The following is a 16,471-nucleotide window of genomic DNA, read 5'->3' on the forward strand; positions in this document are numbered from 1 at the left end:
CCGTATCATAAATTTATACAATTCAAAATCAATCTTAAAACCTAGTAAATACAGTCCAAAATATTTTGTAATGTTATGTTACATTTTAAAACTGGTCTTATCACTAGTGAAGATATAAAATACATATAAATTGAAGTGCTGATTACGTCTTTGAGTGGATGTGTCTATGATTAGGATCTAAATTCTAAATAACTCTTGTGTGAAATTTTATCTAGAAAAATCGTTTCGGTGCTACAAAGGACAATATCAGTGATCAATATCAGTGTTACTTTGAACAGATGTTGAATGTTCTATCGCTATCTTTCTTAGAAAGATCATTGTTCTCAAAAAATGGAAATCATTCTCATTACACAAAAATTTGTTCTGGGTGGAAATCAAACCCACGACCTCCGTTATAGCACGCAGGACCATTTACTACAAGACAAACAGGTCATCTCATATTCGCTTCTTCATTATGCGCAGACGTGGTCCAAAAATATAATACGTTCCCATTCAACCTAAACATTGGGCCTTAAATTAAACCTGACTATGCATCTGCCGAAGATCGTAGAAGATCTCGATGGTGAGCAATTGAGGAGGCCTTTGTCCAGCAGTTGACGAATATGGGCTGATGATGATGATAATAATGATTATGATGATGATGATGAATTTGTTGTCCATATCACAACTCGAATAAAACGTCAAAATTAAGAATGGCTATAAATATATTTCGTATAATACTATAACAATAATCATCTAAAGTATAAGTACAGGTATCACAGTTAGTTACAGCATCTTGGAGGACAAGTCGAGTTCCAGTTGCATGTCTTGTATCGACTCCTTCTTCAGCAGAGGCTTGCGATCGCTCTCTTTTGTCTTTTTTGTGTTTTTCTTTGATTTTGATAATCTGGAACGAGGAAACATAATTAGTTATAATTCGTTTGGGGGTAGAAATCATTTTGTTAATCTGTGTTCTATAATTCTAAACGAAGGGATTATTTGCTCAATCTCACTGTAGTGTTTTTATTTTTGTATTCTGCTATAATCATAATAATACTAGGGTAAAAATAAAAAAAACTTTTGCTCCTCTATAAGCAGAAAGGGACTAGCCCATTCGAAGAATTTCTTTCAGATGTCACGTAATTTCATTGATTTATCAAGGTTCCAGAAGCGAAGTGGTGTAAAAAAAATTGCTATAACTCTGTCGAAGGCCCGTCATTTGAGGATTCCTCGCAATAAATATGATATAAGTCATCTCGTACATAAGAGCACGTTCCAAATCACAAACGCCTGATATATAAACATCAATTAGGACGCTTAAGGTCAATTCGTCCTATATAAGTGGAAAATTAATTTAATTAAAAGGGTTCCAAACCCATCCAGGGCGCGGATCCAACCCGCTATTTTTTTATAAAGTTTTAATGGTGTTTATTACATAATAGAAAAGTACGAAACGGAATCACCAGATGTCGCTTAACCATATAACTTAAAAGCTATATCTAAATCCCTTATTCAACATACCTATTGATGACGCCATCGGGATGGTCCATCATGCGGATGATGTCGGCCTGGTCGGAGGAGTCGAGCGGCGCCACCGAGATGTCCCGCACGGCGCGGAACTTGCCGCAGTTGTTCAGGTGCTCGTTCTCCAGCCGGAAGAAGTTCCAGATGAAACGGCTGAACGAGGAGTAATATTGTTATGAATTGTTTATTAAGCATGAGTGTATGTGATGAGGATTTTCTAGAGCTGGGACTTTAAACTGCGACTAAAAGGTCCGATTGTTTTCTATTTTCTATACATAAGTTTTCTTTTTTTTATTCAATGAAAATCAAAGGAACCAATCATTTGGCTACATTAGCTTAAAAGATAGTGCTTTTAATAACCAGTCGTCATCTTTATGGCAGGTAGATGGACAAACAACTCTCAAAGAGCTTATGAATATATTTAGGATCGGTCTTCGTCCAGCAGTGATGGACGAATTATGATGTAATTGTATGTAGATTATATTGTATTTATATTCCAGACTAGCTGTCCCAGCTGTACTACTTACCGCCGAAGAGTTGAGGAACACTTTTTTACACAGTTTTTCAATTTTTTTTAACCTTTAAACCTTCCGTGGACTTTAACGAATATTTCAAGACTAAAATAAGTTCAGGCGTTTTCGAGGTACAGCGAGACTAAAAAATTGCAATTCATTTTTATATTGTAGATGATCTCACCGGAATACTTCGAGCGGCGCGAGGATGGAGGTCATGGTCTCCGCGCCGACGAGTCCGTTCTCCGTCACCACGAACGACACCGTCCACACGAAGCGCAGCACGAAGTCCTCCACTATCGCGAAGTAGTAGAACTGCAATGTACATATGTAATTAGAATACATTCCATGAGAGACAAACTCTTTATATGGTATTGCAAAATGTTATATCTTCAAGAATCCTTAGAACGATTATTATAGGACATAAATACCCCGAACTCCTGCCTAACTTATCTCTACCTCATTGTCCTCATTTATGTCCGTGGAGTTCATTTTCTATAAAGGCAGACTTTAGCAGTTTCCGACTCAACGGACAAGGTATAATCTTTTTACATCAGAATTCATTTAGGAAGTTTTCAAACTGACTTTTTTTTAATTACCTTTTGGACCCATTCCCGATTATCAAAAAAATATTTTAATTAGTCCAACTTCCCGAGCATTCAACGCACAATCCTTCTCTAGTAGGAGATTAGCGAAGTATAACTTCGATATGATCACAAAACAACTCACCCCAGGACTATAAACGATCTCCTCTCGTAAGAACTTGTTCTCCGCCTGTCCGAAGCAGAACAAGCCCCAATCCATCCGGACGTCCCACGTGTACGTGTATATAGAGGAGACCAGTTGGCACGTGAACCACGCGTACAGGAACGGGTTGTCGTATGGGTCTGTGTAGTAGCCTGAAGGGGGAGAAAAGGAAAATTGTTCAAGTTTTCTTTATGTTTTGGGATAGCCTCGCTTTCTATCCACTTATAACACAGAATAACTTTAGCTCGGTGTGTCCCAGGGAAACGATTGGGAGTCGTGAAAAGCAAAATTAATTAAAACAAAGTAAAAGAGAGATAGGAAAATGTGTTCTTCATCCCTTCATTGCAAGTGGAGAAAGTTTGTTTGCTTTAAATCAATGGATTATTTTTAGGAAAAATCGACGATTACACTCCCGTATGGAAGAAAATGATACGAATTTTTTTTTGTTCATCATCGCATTAAAAAAACTCGCCTTTTGGCTTATCAAAACTCAGGTCGTATCTCAAGATGTTTGGTGACCTTTGACCTATCCTCCATCAAAATACTTCCTTGAAAATAAATAAACGTTCCCTAGCGCGTGATATATGATCTCAAGGGTACTTACCACTGTACAGCGTCCTTAAAGTGGCGAACAGGACCACGAAGAAGGTGGTGGAATACTTCCCAGCGTTGACGAGATGAGGGAAGGCCTCCCGACTGTCGCGGTACCGGCGCAGGCACTGGAAGAAACGGGTCCACGCCGGGACCACGTTCACGAGCGCGCGGGTTATTATGAACCATTGCGTGCTTTCAAATGTCACTGGAACGAAAAAATTATAGATTTAAAAAAATCGAAATACCCACGTTTTGCAATGTCAAATATTGTCAGTTTTTATAGTGGTAAATTGCATTGTCATCGGGTTTAAAGCTACCTTTAATATTTCGGCTTCCTAGCTTAAATTGAGTTGCAAAAATCCAATCAGAACGCCAAACAAACCAAAACAAGAAAGTGAGTTTATAAAAACGTGGGAAAATATCAGTTTTGGGACGGAGATAACAGTTTGAATTAAATAAACTAATCAGTTATTGTGTCTTATTGAGATCCTTTTTTATTTGGATCAATGTGTGATGAGCAATAACACTTGGTTGTCCGCAGTAGAATTGTCTTATCGCCTGGCAAGAACGTTGCTGTATTCGGTTCATTCATTTTGGTCAAGGTTACAATATTTTAAAATAAGTCAGCCATAGATATATCACGTATGGATTTTGGATACATTAAGTAGACGGTGATTTTTTAGTCATCTTACAAAAGCAGCCCAGTTCATGTATCCAACGTAAAATACCCCCAGGCGCGATTTTTTTTTTTATTATCAACTAAGATAATAGGTACGAAGAAAAATGAAACAAGATAAATCTGAAACATACTCTTAAAAATGATAAAAATGCCGCCGCCCGCGCCCCTCACCATTGTTACAAGGCTCGGAACGCGCTCGTAACAGAGCTGTTTCTAAAACTACAAATTGCATCATAATATTGAATAAAAATCTCATAAATACCTATTTGTTTATCATGAACGTGTTCTAGTCATTGGATACATGAACTGGGCTGTCCGATAAATGCACCTGAGAAAACTGTCATTTTTAGGAATTTAATAAATCATCCTCATGAAAGTCACCATAAAAATACTTACCATTAACATTAAACCAGTCGCTGCCCGCCACATAGAAGGCGATGAGATAATGGAAGTCTAAGAAGGCCGCCGCGAAGGAGTTCCACTGGTCCGCCAGCCAGAAGTCCGCGAACAGCACTGGTACGAACGGAGCGGCCAGGATGCGGCCCTACGACAAAAAATAAATATTTTTTTTTATGGTTCTGTAGTATTCTGTACCCAGGGGTCAGGTAGCGCAGGCCAGGTACCACAGTCTGTCCAGGGTTGAATTTTTTGGAAACCTACAGAATCGATTTGTTTACTGATAAAAGAATACATTCCTCGTATCAAATCCCTCATAAAAAGCTGTCCTAAGGTACCCTACTCAGCTGTGTTTCGTCATGCGTTACGAAGGGTAGGTACTCCATGGAACAAGCGCTCGTTCAGTACACATTACAGTAGTAGTAATTTAAACGTATCGGTGCACGGATGTTTGCTTTGTAAATATGCACGGATAGTCGATTCGTTAAGGTCCACACGCACTGAACGTGACTTGTCGCGGGTTCGATCCCCACATAGGTCTAGCGTCTGTGTGTGTGTGATCCACAGAACACGTCTGTGTGTGTGTGGTTCAAAACCCAACAGTAATTCCTTAATGCGGGAATTGTAAATAATTGTATGGGAATTGTAATTTGGGAAAAAATAATACTGCTTTAAAAATGATTCCATCATACAAAAACATACTGCAACACGTCAACACATATTATATGCATCTTCGCACTAATCATTTCAGTCATAAGACAAAGCGATTAATTAAGACGTCAATCATCGTGACAGCGAGCTAAACGATTGACGCTGGCTTTGGAGTTTGGACGGCGGACCGAATAATACAAGAGCTAGTTATATTTTTGTTATGGAATAAACATTTGCATGAGTTGAGGGGATGCGGTTTGAGAGATTTTCTTAGCATTCAATCTACTTAACGACACAGTAGAATAGAGATGACGTAATAAATTTAAGGAATAAAGTAGTAAAAAATTTCTGTGAATTTACACGTCAAGGAAAATAACAACAAAAATTGTCTAGTTGTGATCTCATTCCCCGCAAAAGGAAAAAAAATTGTAACTTCACTTCGGTATCTCTCAAACGCGATATACAATCAATTATGAAAACTACCTGAAACACAGGTTTTATACCTGGTTTAGGCAAATTTTAATTAGTACTCTAACGACAGTAACTACTCTAAGGGCCGATTTTTCAATCGCCAGATAACTTTTATTCGACGAATATGTTTGACATTTTGAAAGCTTTTGTGTAGAAAATATGTCAAACGGCCATATTTATTCCTCAGATAAAAGTTAACTGATGATTGAAAAACCGGCCCTAAATGAATTAACGACTTTACTGTTAATAAAATTGAAACAAATGTTTTGATTGAATACAAAACAAAAGAATACTCACACATATCCTCAAAAACCAGAACCGCGCTTCATGTCGAAACACCTTCAAGGGATTCATCAGAAACGCCAACATTATGATCACCAGAGCCAATGGATTCACGAACGGCGGTATACTAAGGCTAGCACTGTATATAAAACTTAATATACTTAGTGCCCATATCACACCGAATATCGCCGCTAGTTCCATTAAATGCTGTTCTGAGAGGTGATTCCGAGGATCCAACTCGAATATTAAAACGTGGTTGACGCCTGACGACCGCCAACCGTAGACGTTGATGCCAATTAGAAATATAAATTCGACTAAAAGGAATGGGCCACGATATAATCTGAACGCTGTTTTGAAATTTTCGGTTCCGCCTTCGTGGAATAATGCTGGAACAAATAAAATTGGATTAATTAGTATCGGAAATGGGGGGAAAAAACATTATACGGTGATATTTGTATACGGATAAAACTAAAGAACGTGGTAGATGACGATGCTTGCTTTTAATAAAAAAAAAACACAAACACTTATTCTTGGCAACCCTAATGATTACCTACCTACAAGTATAACTTTTTTAATTTGTACATCAGAGTTCTTAAGTTAAAACGGTAGTTTGCGGGTATTAATGTTTCATAAAGCACTACAAAGAAAATTTTGAATATATGTATAAACGTTCAAAATTAAAACAACCGTGAACAAAAAGGGGCAAAACTTCATTGGATTTCAATCAACGTAGAGTATACCGAACCAAACGGAAATTATTTTCAGTTGAATTAAAAACAATAAGATTAAGGACATGGTCAATGACCACCATTTACCTGCGTCATACACATTTATGAAGCTCTTTTACATCAGCTATAAGGATAATCTCATCAACAAAAATTGGAGAGACACTATTAAAGAAATCGATGACTTCATAATTTCCTTAAGCGATTTAATTACTTAGAAGAATCTTTTAATGTTTTTATTGCATTAATAAAAGAAATAACTTTGGAACTACCGCGCACCTAAACATACCATAAAGGTTTGTTTTCAATATCCCTACTAATATTATAAAAGCGAAAGTAACTCTGTCTGTCTCTCTGTTAGGCTTTCACGTCTAAACCACTGAGCTGATTTTAATGAAATTTTGTACGGAGATAGAGTTGACCTTGAGAAAGAACATAGGATAGTTTTTATACCGGACTTTTGAAGAGTAACCGCAACAGACAGACAGACAGATAGAGTTACTTTCGCATTTATAATATTAGTAGGGATATTATAATAGCAACGACTATTGATTTTTTAGTTTCGAGATGTGAAAAACATATTCGGTTTATACGGGCACTTAGGTTACAATTTGATACTAAACGTTGATTGATCTTTATTACACAGTGGTTAGTTAGGGATGTGGTTGAATGTAATCGCTTGGCTCAAAGCCAATCAATCAAAAATCATAATAGCTTATTGAACACAATATATGTCAATGAACTTATAAAGTTTCTTAAATTATGGATGGAGGCACTTTTGAGTGACTTGTGGCTTCATCTGAAGAATATAAGAGCATTCCTAATGAAAAAAAACTGTTTGGAGCTGATTTTTGAGAATTTATAAGTGCTTTTGGAACAGACATATACAGTTAGTCTCCCAACCGAAATACTTATGCGTACAACGTCACATACATTGTTCTGAACCCAAAGTAAGTTGCTAAAGCACTTGTGTTATGGAATTCAGATACAACGAAGGTACCACAAACACTCAGACCCGAGACAATGTAGAAATGTGAATTTTACATTGACCCGACCGGGGATCGATCCCGGGACCTCAGAGCCAGCGATACCTTGAAACCGGTGCGTACGCCACTCGACCACGGAGGTCGTCTAAGTCTTAAATCAGAAGTTCATGAACATTATGAATGAAATAAGAGGGCAGCCTGGGATTGCTTTGCTGTTTATCCTTTAAAAGTTAAAACAATACGCCAAAAGATCGTAATTACGCATCCAAATAATTTTATGATGACGTACGACTATGTATTAAAAAATTGTAATCGCTGCGTAGACAATTATCGTTTTAAGCGATTATAATTTACCTAGGTAATATTATATACTCATTACTTAACCACTCTGTCTTATTTACAAGTTTAAGAGGAAAAAATCGAATGTTTTAAGGTCAATGTGTGGTAATGTGGTTACTAGGAAGCATGGTTTGATATGACTCACAATCAAATTTGATATTTTTTTTAACAAATCTATGAAGTTTGACTAAGAGCAAAAGCGGCTCTTTAATCCTAGCCTTGGGATGGGAGTCAAAGGACTAGGTCCAGCCAGAGCCGCACAGAGCATGTGTGAGCGATCCCGTGACTCTGGCTTCAGCAGTAGTAGGGGCCCGAGGTGTTTTAAGAAGGTGGAAGTCCGACATAATCCACACGCCGTGGTTCAAGTATTGTGAAGTGTTCCAGCCCAAAACAAAAAATTAAGATTTTGCTTCATCGGACTGGGTAGCTACTTAAATTGGCAGAAACAGCTGTTTATCTAAGCCCCAAGAAGTAAGGTTTTCGAAATTATTTAAAATGTAAAAAAAAGAAACCAGTTCAGAGTGATCAGACGACTTTACACCAATCATAACCATACCATAAACATACCTAAACATATTACAGCACAAGTCTACAAGGACGATGTAAAATCAAAACAAATACTTCTCAATCTCTTGTAAATATTTTCCATCTCGTTGCATATTTTACACAATAGCGGATAATCTTTACTTATCAGTGAGATAAAAGATATTGCAATACGTAACTAAATAAAAACCACAAACATTACAAGCTCATCCTCCAAAATACACATTATTATGCAAATGTGCAAGTTTCTTAGGAACTCATAAAGAAGGACTATTGCTGTTGTTGAAACGAGACGGCGATGCGTGTAATGCAGAGCGCCGTTTCCTTCCCGCAGTGGAGTTGTTTCTTCTTTAGGATTTAATGGTACGTCAGCAAGGTCTGTGGAGGCCATTAGGGCTGCCGGATTGTCCGTAAGGGCTACTGAGGGACCGGTACGCAAAGAGCAAAGGAAGGAGCAAGGATGAATAGATTATAGTCAGTAAAAGTCTGACACTCCCTTCCGCTCAAACTAAAGTGGGAGAAGTCTCAAAAACTGATTGTTGGTTTTTTCTTAAGTGGCTGAAGTCTTAGTAATAATAAAAGACATGGTTTAAAGTAAAACTTCAAATGGGGGAAAACAAATGAGATTTTTATTTTACTGATAATTCTTCGAAACATCTCTACCTAATACCGGTAAACCATGACTCAGACCATCTCTGTAAAACAGGATTCAAAAGAAGCATAAAATTTAAATAAAATCATGACAAATCTATTCGAGATACTATTTACAATAGTCATACGAAGTGAAAACTGTTGAGTGTTGACATTGTAACGTACTTTCGATAACCATTGACGCATAAAATGTATATTGTATAACTAATTTGGACACCCTATTGAGGCACGGTTACGTTTCCTATCGAGCAATAAGTTCAACTATAAAATTAATAGAAAAATAGTCAATAATATAGACAGCTACACAAACCCTTTTGTTGGATTTGTTATTAAAAACTCGGAGCATGCATCTCGCAATTTCGAAGAATGGAGGAGACTGATCAAAGGGACAAATAAGTGGAACAATGATAAAGGACCCTCGTAGTTAATAAATATTGACAGAATCTTTTTTTTTGCTTATAGTAACTTTTGTTAGTTTGATTCTTTATTAAAAGATGCAACAGTTTACACACGCATATTTAACGGGATTGCCCGACGAGGAACGAGCATTACGCTAGTAAATAAAACGGACTGGTCATGTGACAAGGTTTTTGTTTACATATTTTTCTGAATTAAACGTTGTCACGATCATCTGAGTAATTATCCAATTATTGCTTATAAAAATAATAACAAAAACCATTTGATGTTAGCCGCCTGCGTTAGATAAATGGTAACGTTTAATTGTGACGTTTTCACGGAATTACATATCTGACCTATTCAGTTCGTCTGCTGACGGAGGTTAGAGACTAACACATTCATCACCATTTTTTATTATAACTTGTATATTTCTTAACGTAAATCAAAAATCTATTAGACAAGTTTCTTTTATTTTGTTATCAGTCAAAATGCATACAACCAATTAAAAGTCTAGACTTTTTAAATTAACGGTTGAGTATCTCTGAAAATAATAGTATAAAAAATCGGTCAAAAAATTAAATGAAAGAACTAGAAGTAGATTCTCTGCTTCTACAATAGAACAGGTGCTGTTGAAGAAAAGAGACGGAGCTAGTAATTATATTGGAAAGTAGTTCATACAAGAAAACTGAATGAAATCTTACAAATTAACTATTGCTAAAAGCTCGCTCGCCCGCGTCAGCTCATGATTAAGGACTCCGGGTGGGTCCGAAACTAGTTGGGCATCCCCGATAAATACACGGGAGTAAACCGTTACACCATTTAATAATACTAAAATGGTTTTAAAACAAGGTACGGATATATTAAACGTAGGTACAATTTATTTATCAAACAATAATAATGTTTACAAGTTTTCTTCGATCCGATAGATCTTATCTGGTGATCTTACAACATAGGTTAATTAATAAAGGTAGCGATTTGATATTTCATATTTATCTCATCTTGGATATTACGATAACTCGTATTAAGTTATACTTTGAACCTGGAGTTAAACAGAAGCTTTTCTGTACCTCCAGTAGTAATTCAGCCTACATGAGATGGTATAGGACAGCGTGAATGGCATATTATTATGGAACGCAGTGGTCAGGCAGTAATTCCTAGAATCACATAAAATTCAACCAACTTTCCGAAAAAAAAACCAATCGCTAAATTAACATACCTTTGGCTATGACATCACCCTTTTCATAACTATAATACGTCATTAGAAAGGACGAAATCTGATCCAAATTTATGCTTCAGATAAGGAGGCTTGGTTGAAATAATCTTTAGGTTAATACGTTTACGTAAAGCTGTTACTTGACCGCATTCATTTAAAAAACGAGTTATTTAGGTTTATATCTCCGACTACACTTGATAATTACTGGGGAATTACCTTCTAGGAAAGTCATGGACTAACCTGTTTAGTTTGACGTCGTGGAACGCGTCAAAAATAAGATCCGTAACTAATGAGAGTAAAGACACTTGATCTCTGAATATGCTGTTTATAACATTTTTAGGATTCAATTATAAATTAAACCTAGATTTATATTTCACTAGCAAGTTGTGACTTGTAAATTAAGAAGTAGATGAATCTAAATATATATTGCTTAAAGGATCTTTGGTCTAGACGATAAGTGCTATTTCTGAAAGGGCTAACGACGATCGAATTTCTCAAACGAAAAGTTTTGTCGAAGTTACATGACTCCTAAAGCAATCGACCGGCGCTACTACTTATCAACGGGCTCAGATATAGGGTAAAAGTAAAACAAAATCAAATCCACTTACCAGATAGCACAACAGTGATGAATAACACAATAAAGGATCCAGAAAAGAGTCCCACTTTGAAGGTCGTCCAGGGGCTCTGTTGCTCCCCTAGCGGAGGGACCCTCAACTTCTTCATGGCCTTCTGCCGGTCCCCTCCCTCAAGGTCATTGGTGACCGTGGCCTCCGTGTCGCTGATCAGTCTGTCTATGTCTTTATTCGTGTAGAAATGTGAGGTTTCTACGTGTTCCGCCCGCCATTGTGCTCCGTTACTCACGTTTAATAACTGCGGAGAACTGTTCGTTAGTTGACTATTTGTTTTTTTGGAGATTATGGGTCTTATTGCTAAGGATCAGGACTATTGCTCTTGGTAATTCTAATGGGTTTTCCCTTTAATGGCCAGGCTAGATGGCTAGGCAGAAAGCCCTAATCTGCCACGGTGGGCTTTTTTATGCCCCACGTCACACCTGCTATTTCATCTGTGCTTACAGTTCATTTTTCTATGTAAAAGAAATATTTCAAGTTCAGCCTACTTTTTCCAGATTATGGACATAGTATATCAGACTATTACAGGGATTTCGAGATGAGGATAAATAAGCTGTATTTTTTGCTATCCTCGTCTTTCTTGACGAATAGTTAGTAACTTAAATTTATGGTTCTCCGAATAACTCAATAATAAGATTTTCCACATAGGAAGTCTGGTCCATTTCTCAGTCTGAAATTTGAAACTAAGCTTCATGTGGTCAAGGTATAATTGCTATAAACAGGGTGTAACATAAACAGCTATTGAGGAAAACCGCAGGTAATATTAAACTATTTAATGGATATAATTTAAAAAAACCAATAATAATCATATTTGTTAAGAACTACACCGCAAAGACTTGGAAATAACCAGATACATGATTGTCAATATCTCTCCATTCATTTTTCTTTTTATATTTTGGACTAGCAACCTATATTATGATTTTACAACTGGATAATTGATCACAGTAAGTTGGTATTGGATCTTTGAGACAAAAGAGGAAAACCATTTGGGAATCCCGAGACTCGTATAATTGGCGTAAACGTTAACAGGTTTAAACACGAAGAGTTCCTAGCTTTGTTAAATATATAGATTTACTCTAATTAATTTACTAGACAATTGGAAATAAATATTAAATAAAAGATAATAAATTGCAGTTCTTAACGAGATTCGGTTATTTTTTGTGATCATAATTCTGTCCTAGACGATATTCTTTAGAGATTAGTGAAGGATGCATAGTAAAGGCTATTGCGAATTATTGTGAGTTGAATCTATAACGCCTCAAATCGATTTAGTAGGATTCAAGTTAAGAGCAATGCAAGAAGTTGTAATTTTTCCTTTGAATAACGTAAGAAATGACTAGCTTCTATTCTTCTAAAACCAAACATTAATAAGGGTAATACACGTCCAAACATTAGATACCATAAAAGTAAATATTAGTCAAAGATAACGCTATCGCCTGACCACCGTGCACCGTCGAGAAACAGATTACCCCAATAAATACTCGTAGATAAAGGAACCATTATCAAACGTACCTTGTCGTGTTTCTTCAATATTTTCCTGAAGCCCGTGTAGTTCAGATTCTGGTAGTTTTGTAGGAGTATGAGACTTAAGTAGAACTCGCTAAAGGCTAATTTCAGTTCTTGGACTTTTCGCCGGGGGATAGCCTTTTTACTATCCCCACCCCCTTTAGGTTTTATCGTTTCGAAATGTGATTTCAGTTCGCTTTGTAGTGTGGCGAATTTACGGGTCGCTTCCGCGAGTTTTTCTGAAAGATAAAAAGATATTAAAATACCAACCTATTTCTCACTGGGCACATGCCTTTTCCTACCTAGGGAAAGGCATGAGAGTGGATCCGGAAGAACTGAACTGAGGATGGTTTGAGCGTTGAGCATAACTCGTAACTATTAAGTCAGCGTGGTGATATGCGAGTTGGCGATTTTGGATTCCAAAAATTTGGAATCCTGAATACTTCGCGATCTTATCCTTCACCGACCAAGGTCAAGAAAGTACCTAAAACTAAATGTCTTATTGTACCTTACTTGGGATGGAACTTGCATCTTATGCTTATATAGAAATGCAAGACCACCACAAAATTTATTCACAACGAAGAATTCATTTTAGTTAAAATGCGTTTTAATTTTTTGGCGACCTAATTCGATGTGTAATCCATGCCTAAAGTTGCTGTACCCAATTGGGCCTATCTAAGATTCTCAAATGTATGCTTTCAAAACCATAATTGTACTTATTAGAATGAAATAAAACCATTTGAGCTTTGAATATTAGTAAAACTACAATGAGTTATGAGTTTACTCGTAAATAATAATACAAGTTGTAAGGACAACCAACATTTATCAAATTGATTGCAAAAGATAAGACTGTACTAAGTTGAATTAGTAATATGACACATGGGAATATGATTAATTTATTAAATACTTCCTAGTAAACAATTATACTGGGGCTAATAAATTTGATTCATGAGTCAGGATTGGGCAATATTTCACATCGCTATGAATACACTCATAAATCTTTTACAAAGTAGAATGGGTACAGTTCTTTTAAACAACTCCCTCATTGTGAAGTTTAATTTTTGTGGCGCGGTTACTAGAATATTTAAGTTACATGCTCAAAGACATCCAGAGACAGGACAAGCATTTGCGATCACACTAACGATTGTGCTACGCGGGGATCGAGCCCGCGATACGTCGCTGACAGTGGTGATTTTGTGGTTACCACTAGTTCACAACCACGTGACTAAGTGTACAATCAATGTATATGTTTCTAAGTTAGATCCGACTCTGCTACTCTTTGGTTAGGTTATTTTCTTGCCTTAACAACAACATTAAACAATATGCCTTTCTACTAAGTGATAACAAAGTGTTGTATTAACAGAAGCAAAATATTTTTTTGAATATTATGTGTTTACCTGAATAAAATGTGTTGATTTTCTTGAGCTCTTGATCACAGTAATGGAAGAATGTTTCATCAAAGTTAGCAAAGTGGCGGGAAAGAACTTCGGGCTCAACATTCTCAGCTGACGGGGCCTCTTCTACAGCTGTATACAGCATCGCTTTCATTTCCTGTATAAATATATGATGGGGTTGAGTAGGAGAACGTTTGGTTTACTTCTACCCTCTTCTCTTGTTTCTATTTTTGAAGCAAATTAGTAATTGATACTTGAGAGTCTCAAAATTTGATAAATATTTATTTTTTGTTGAATTTGACAACCATTCGGCATTATTTATGTTGGAATGTTTTTCATATCTATCTATCTATAGTATTTCTACTATGTAAGATATAAAAAGATTTATGCAAGTACTAGCCTAAAGAAAACTTTGTTCTGCCGGACTGTTTTGTGAACCATTAAAAATGCCCAGCCTTATACAAACAAAGTGTTCAGTGTTATACACTTGTCCATAATTATATGTATTATTTTACCTAGCACACTGTTGGGATTTAGGTTAAGGGCAAGCATGGAGCCTAGGTATGTTGGTTTTCTGCCATAAGTAGCATTAACATGGAAATATCCATGGTACCATGGTACTTAATTATTATTATTGAATCTCCATCAAATAATAAACAAAACATTTGACTTGTGCTCCCTCAGTTATTTGAGAGTTTTTGTATTAAGACATTTACGACAAAATAGGCAATAGATATAGACCTATAGGCAATAAGAGCTCATAACTTTACGATGTCATTGTTTTTATTACTTTTCAAGTTACTGTTGCAATGTAAGATTAATAAATTACTTCAATGTCTCAATGTTAGATAAAATAGGTACACAATGGAAGTTTTGAACAATGAAACTTAATTGTAAATGTAATGTATTTTCTTGCCTGGTGATTGTCAATAAGAGAAATAATTTCTGTCAAATCTTTCTTTACTTGTTAGTTACTTAGAATTAGGATTGCCTACTTAGTTCCTATTTAAACTTCTACAGAAGACAAAAGCTTCTTTAGTTTAATATACAATACAGAGACCTTAAATAAAACAGTCACAGTTTCACAGTTAAATAGTGTAAGCATTAGGTCTGGATATAAATTATTTATATTTGGCCCTGACCTTCTTTCCATGGAAACAGTCTATAGATTTAATTTACATTTGTAAATGTGTTTTTTCGCTTTCTATGCAGAGAAAATATAGAATTTACGTATGTTTTGATTAACCATTGTTTTAAAACTTACATTTTGTTTTGAAAATAAATTCAAATAATCATACAATTTTTATTTACAATGATATGAATGACCCCAGCAAAGGATTCTATAGGAAAGTAAATAGATGAAGGTAGTATAAAGTAAAACACTAATTACAACGGCCCTTATCTCTTATTGAGGTAATAATACTTGCCTCATAGTTGATGTACTGTTTACGCCACTCCGGCGTTATGTGCGCACTCAAGTGCTCCGCGAACTTCATCTTAGGACCTTCTTAACACGACTTCGTCGTTAAAACAACTCTTAAACACTAAAATAACGATAGTTCACAATATTCAACATAAATTGTTTTTCACGGACAAACTTAGTTTACTTTGCGATAACTACTAATGGTGACCTCATTGCACTGAGTATATTTATAAGGGTAAACACTGGAATGATACGGTATTACTTATGAGCAAATTTTTATCTTTTTTTATTTTATATTTTTCCATAAAAACGGTGGACTGATCGTCTGATCACCTGAATGACAAAAGTAGAAGTAGTTTAGACTTTAGATAATGATGTGACTGACATTAGCTGGAAAAACATCTGATGGCAAATAGTAATAATAATATTTAGTCGATTTATGATTGAAACATGATATTTATCCACTTAATTTGAATTAATCTGTTAATGCATTTCATTATTTACACCGTAACTTAACTATATAATTAATCAACATACTGAATAAGTCTAATGACACCATTTTTTTTTCAATTCATGCATGAAGAATTCACACTTCTTAATAAAATATCTACTATATCTCCACATCATTCTCGTTAAGTATAGCTAAAGTACCATGTTTGATATAATTTATACTAAGTATAAACAAAGAAAATATTCTAATTATAAAAATCAATAATTTCAATGCTTAGTTGATTAGTTAGTTAGTATCGGCACTGACTGTCAAAAATCTATTTTTGATTGATGGGAGTTCGTTGAGAAATTCCAATTTGAAATTGTTTCCTGTTTCTGTGA

General features: G+C 35.8%; 1 protein-coding gene across 1 annotated transcript; it reads right to left on the reverse strand.

The window, feature by feature from the left end:
- Window positions 1–686: 686 nt before the first annotated feature.
- On the reverse strand, window positions 687–16,003 carry LOC113495444 (xenotropic and polytropic retrovirus receptor 1). The gene is made up of 11 exons (XM_026874165.1): window positions 15,645–16,003; window positions 14,221–14,374; window positions 12,830–13,062; window positions 11,297–11,558; window positions 5,851–6,221; window positions 4,432–4,579; window positions 3,367–3,561; window positions 2,745–2,914; window positions 2,200–2,330; window positions 1,501–1,656; window positions 687–886 (listed from the first exon to the last, which is right to left on the reverse strand). Exons 1-11 carry the CDS (start codon window positions 15,711–15,713, stop codon window positions 766–768), a joined length of 2,010 nt encoding a protein of 669 aa, XP_026729966.1. The 5' UTR covers window positions 15,714–16,003; the 3' UTR covers window positions 687–765.
- Window positions 16,004–16,471: the final 468 nt, after the last annotated feature.

This window comes from Trichoplusia ni, chromosome 6, assembly GCF_003590095.1.
Source record: "Trichoplusia ni isolate ovarian cell line Hi5 chromosome 6, tn1, whole genome shotgun sequence".
Classification (NCBI taxonomy): Eukaryota; Metazoa; Arthropoda; class Insecta; order Lepidoptera; family Noctuidae; genus Trichoplusia; species Trichoplusia ni.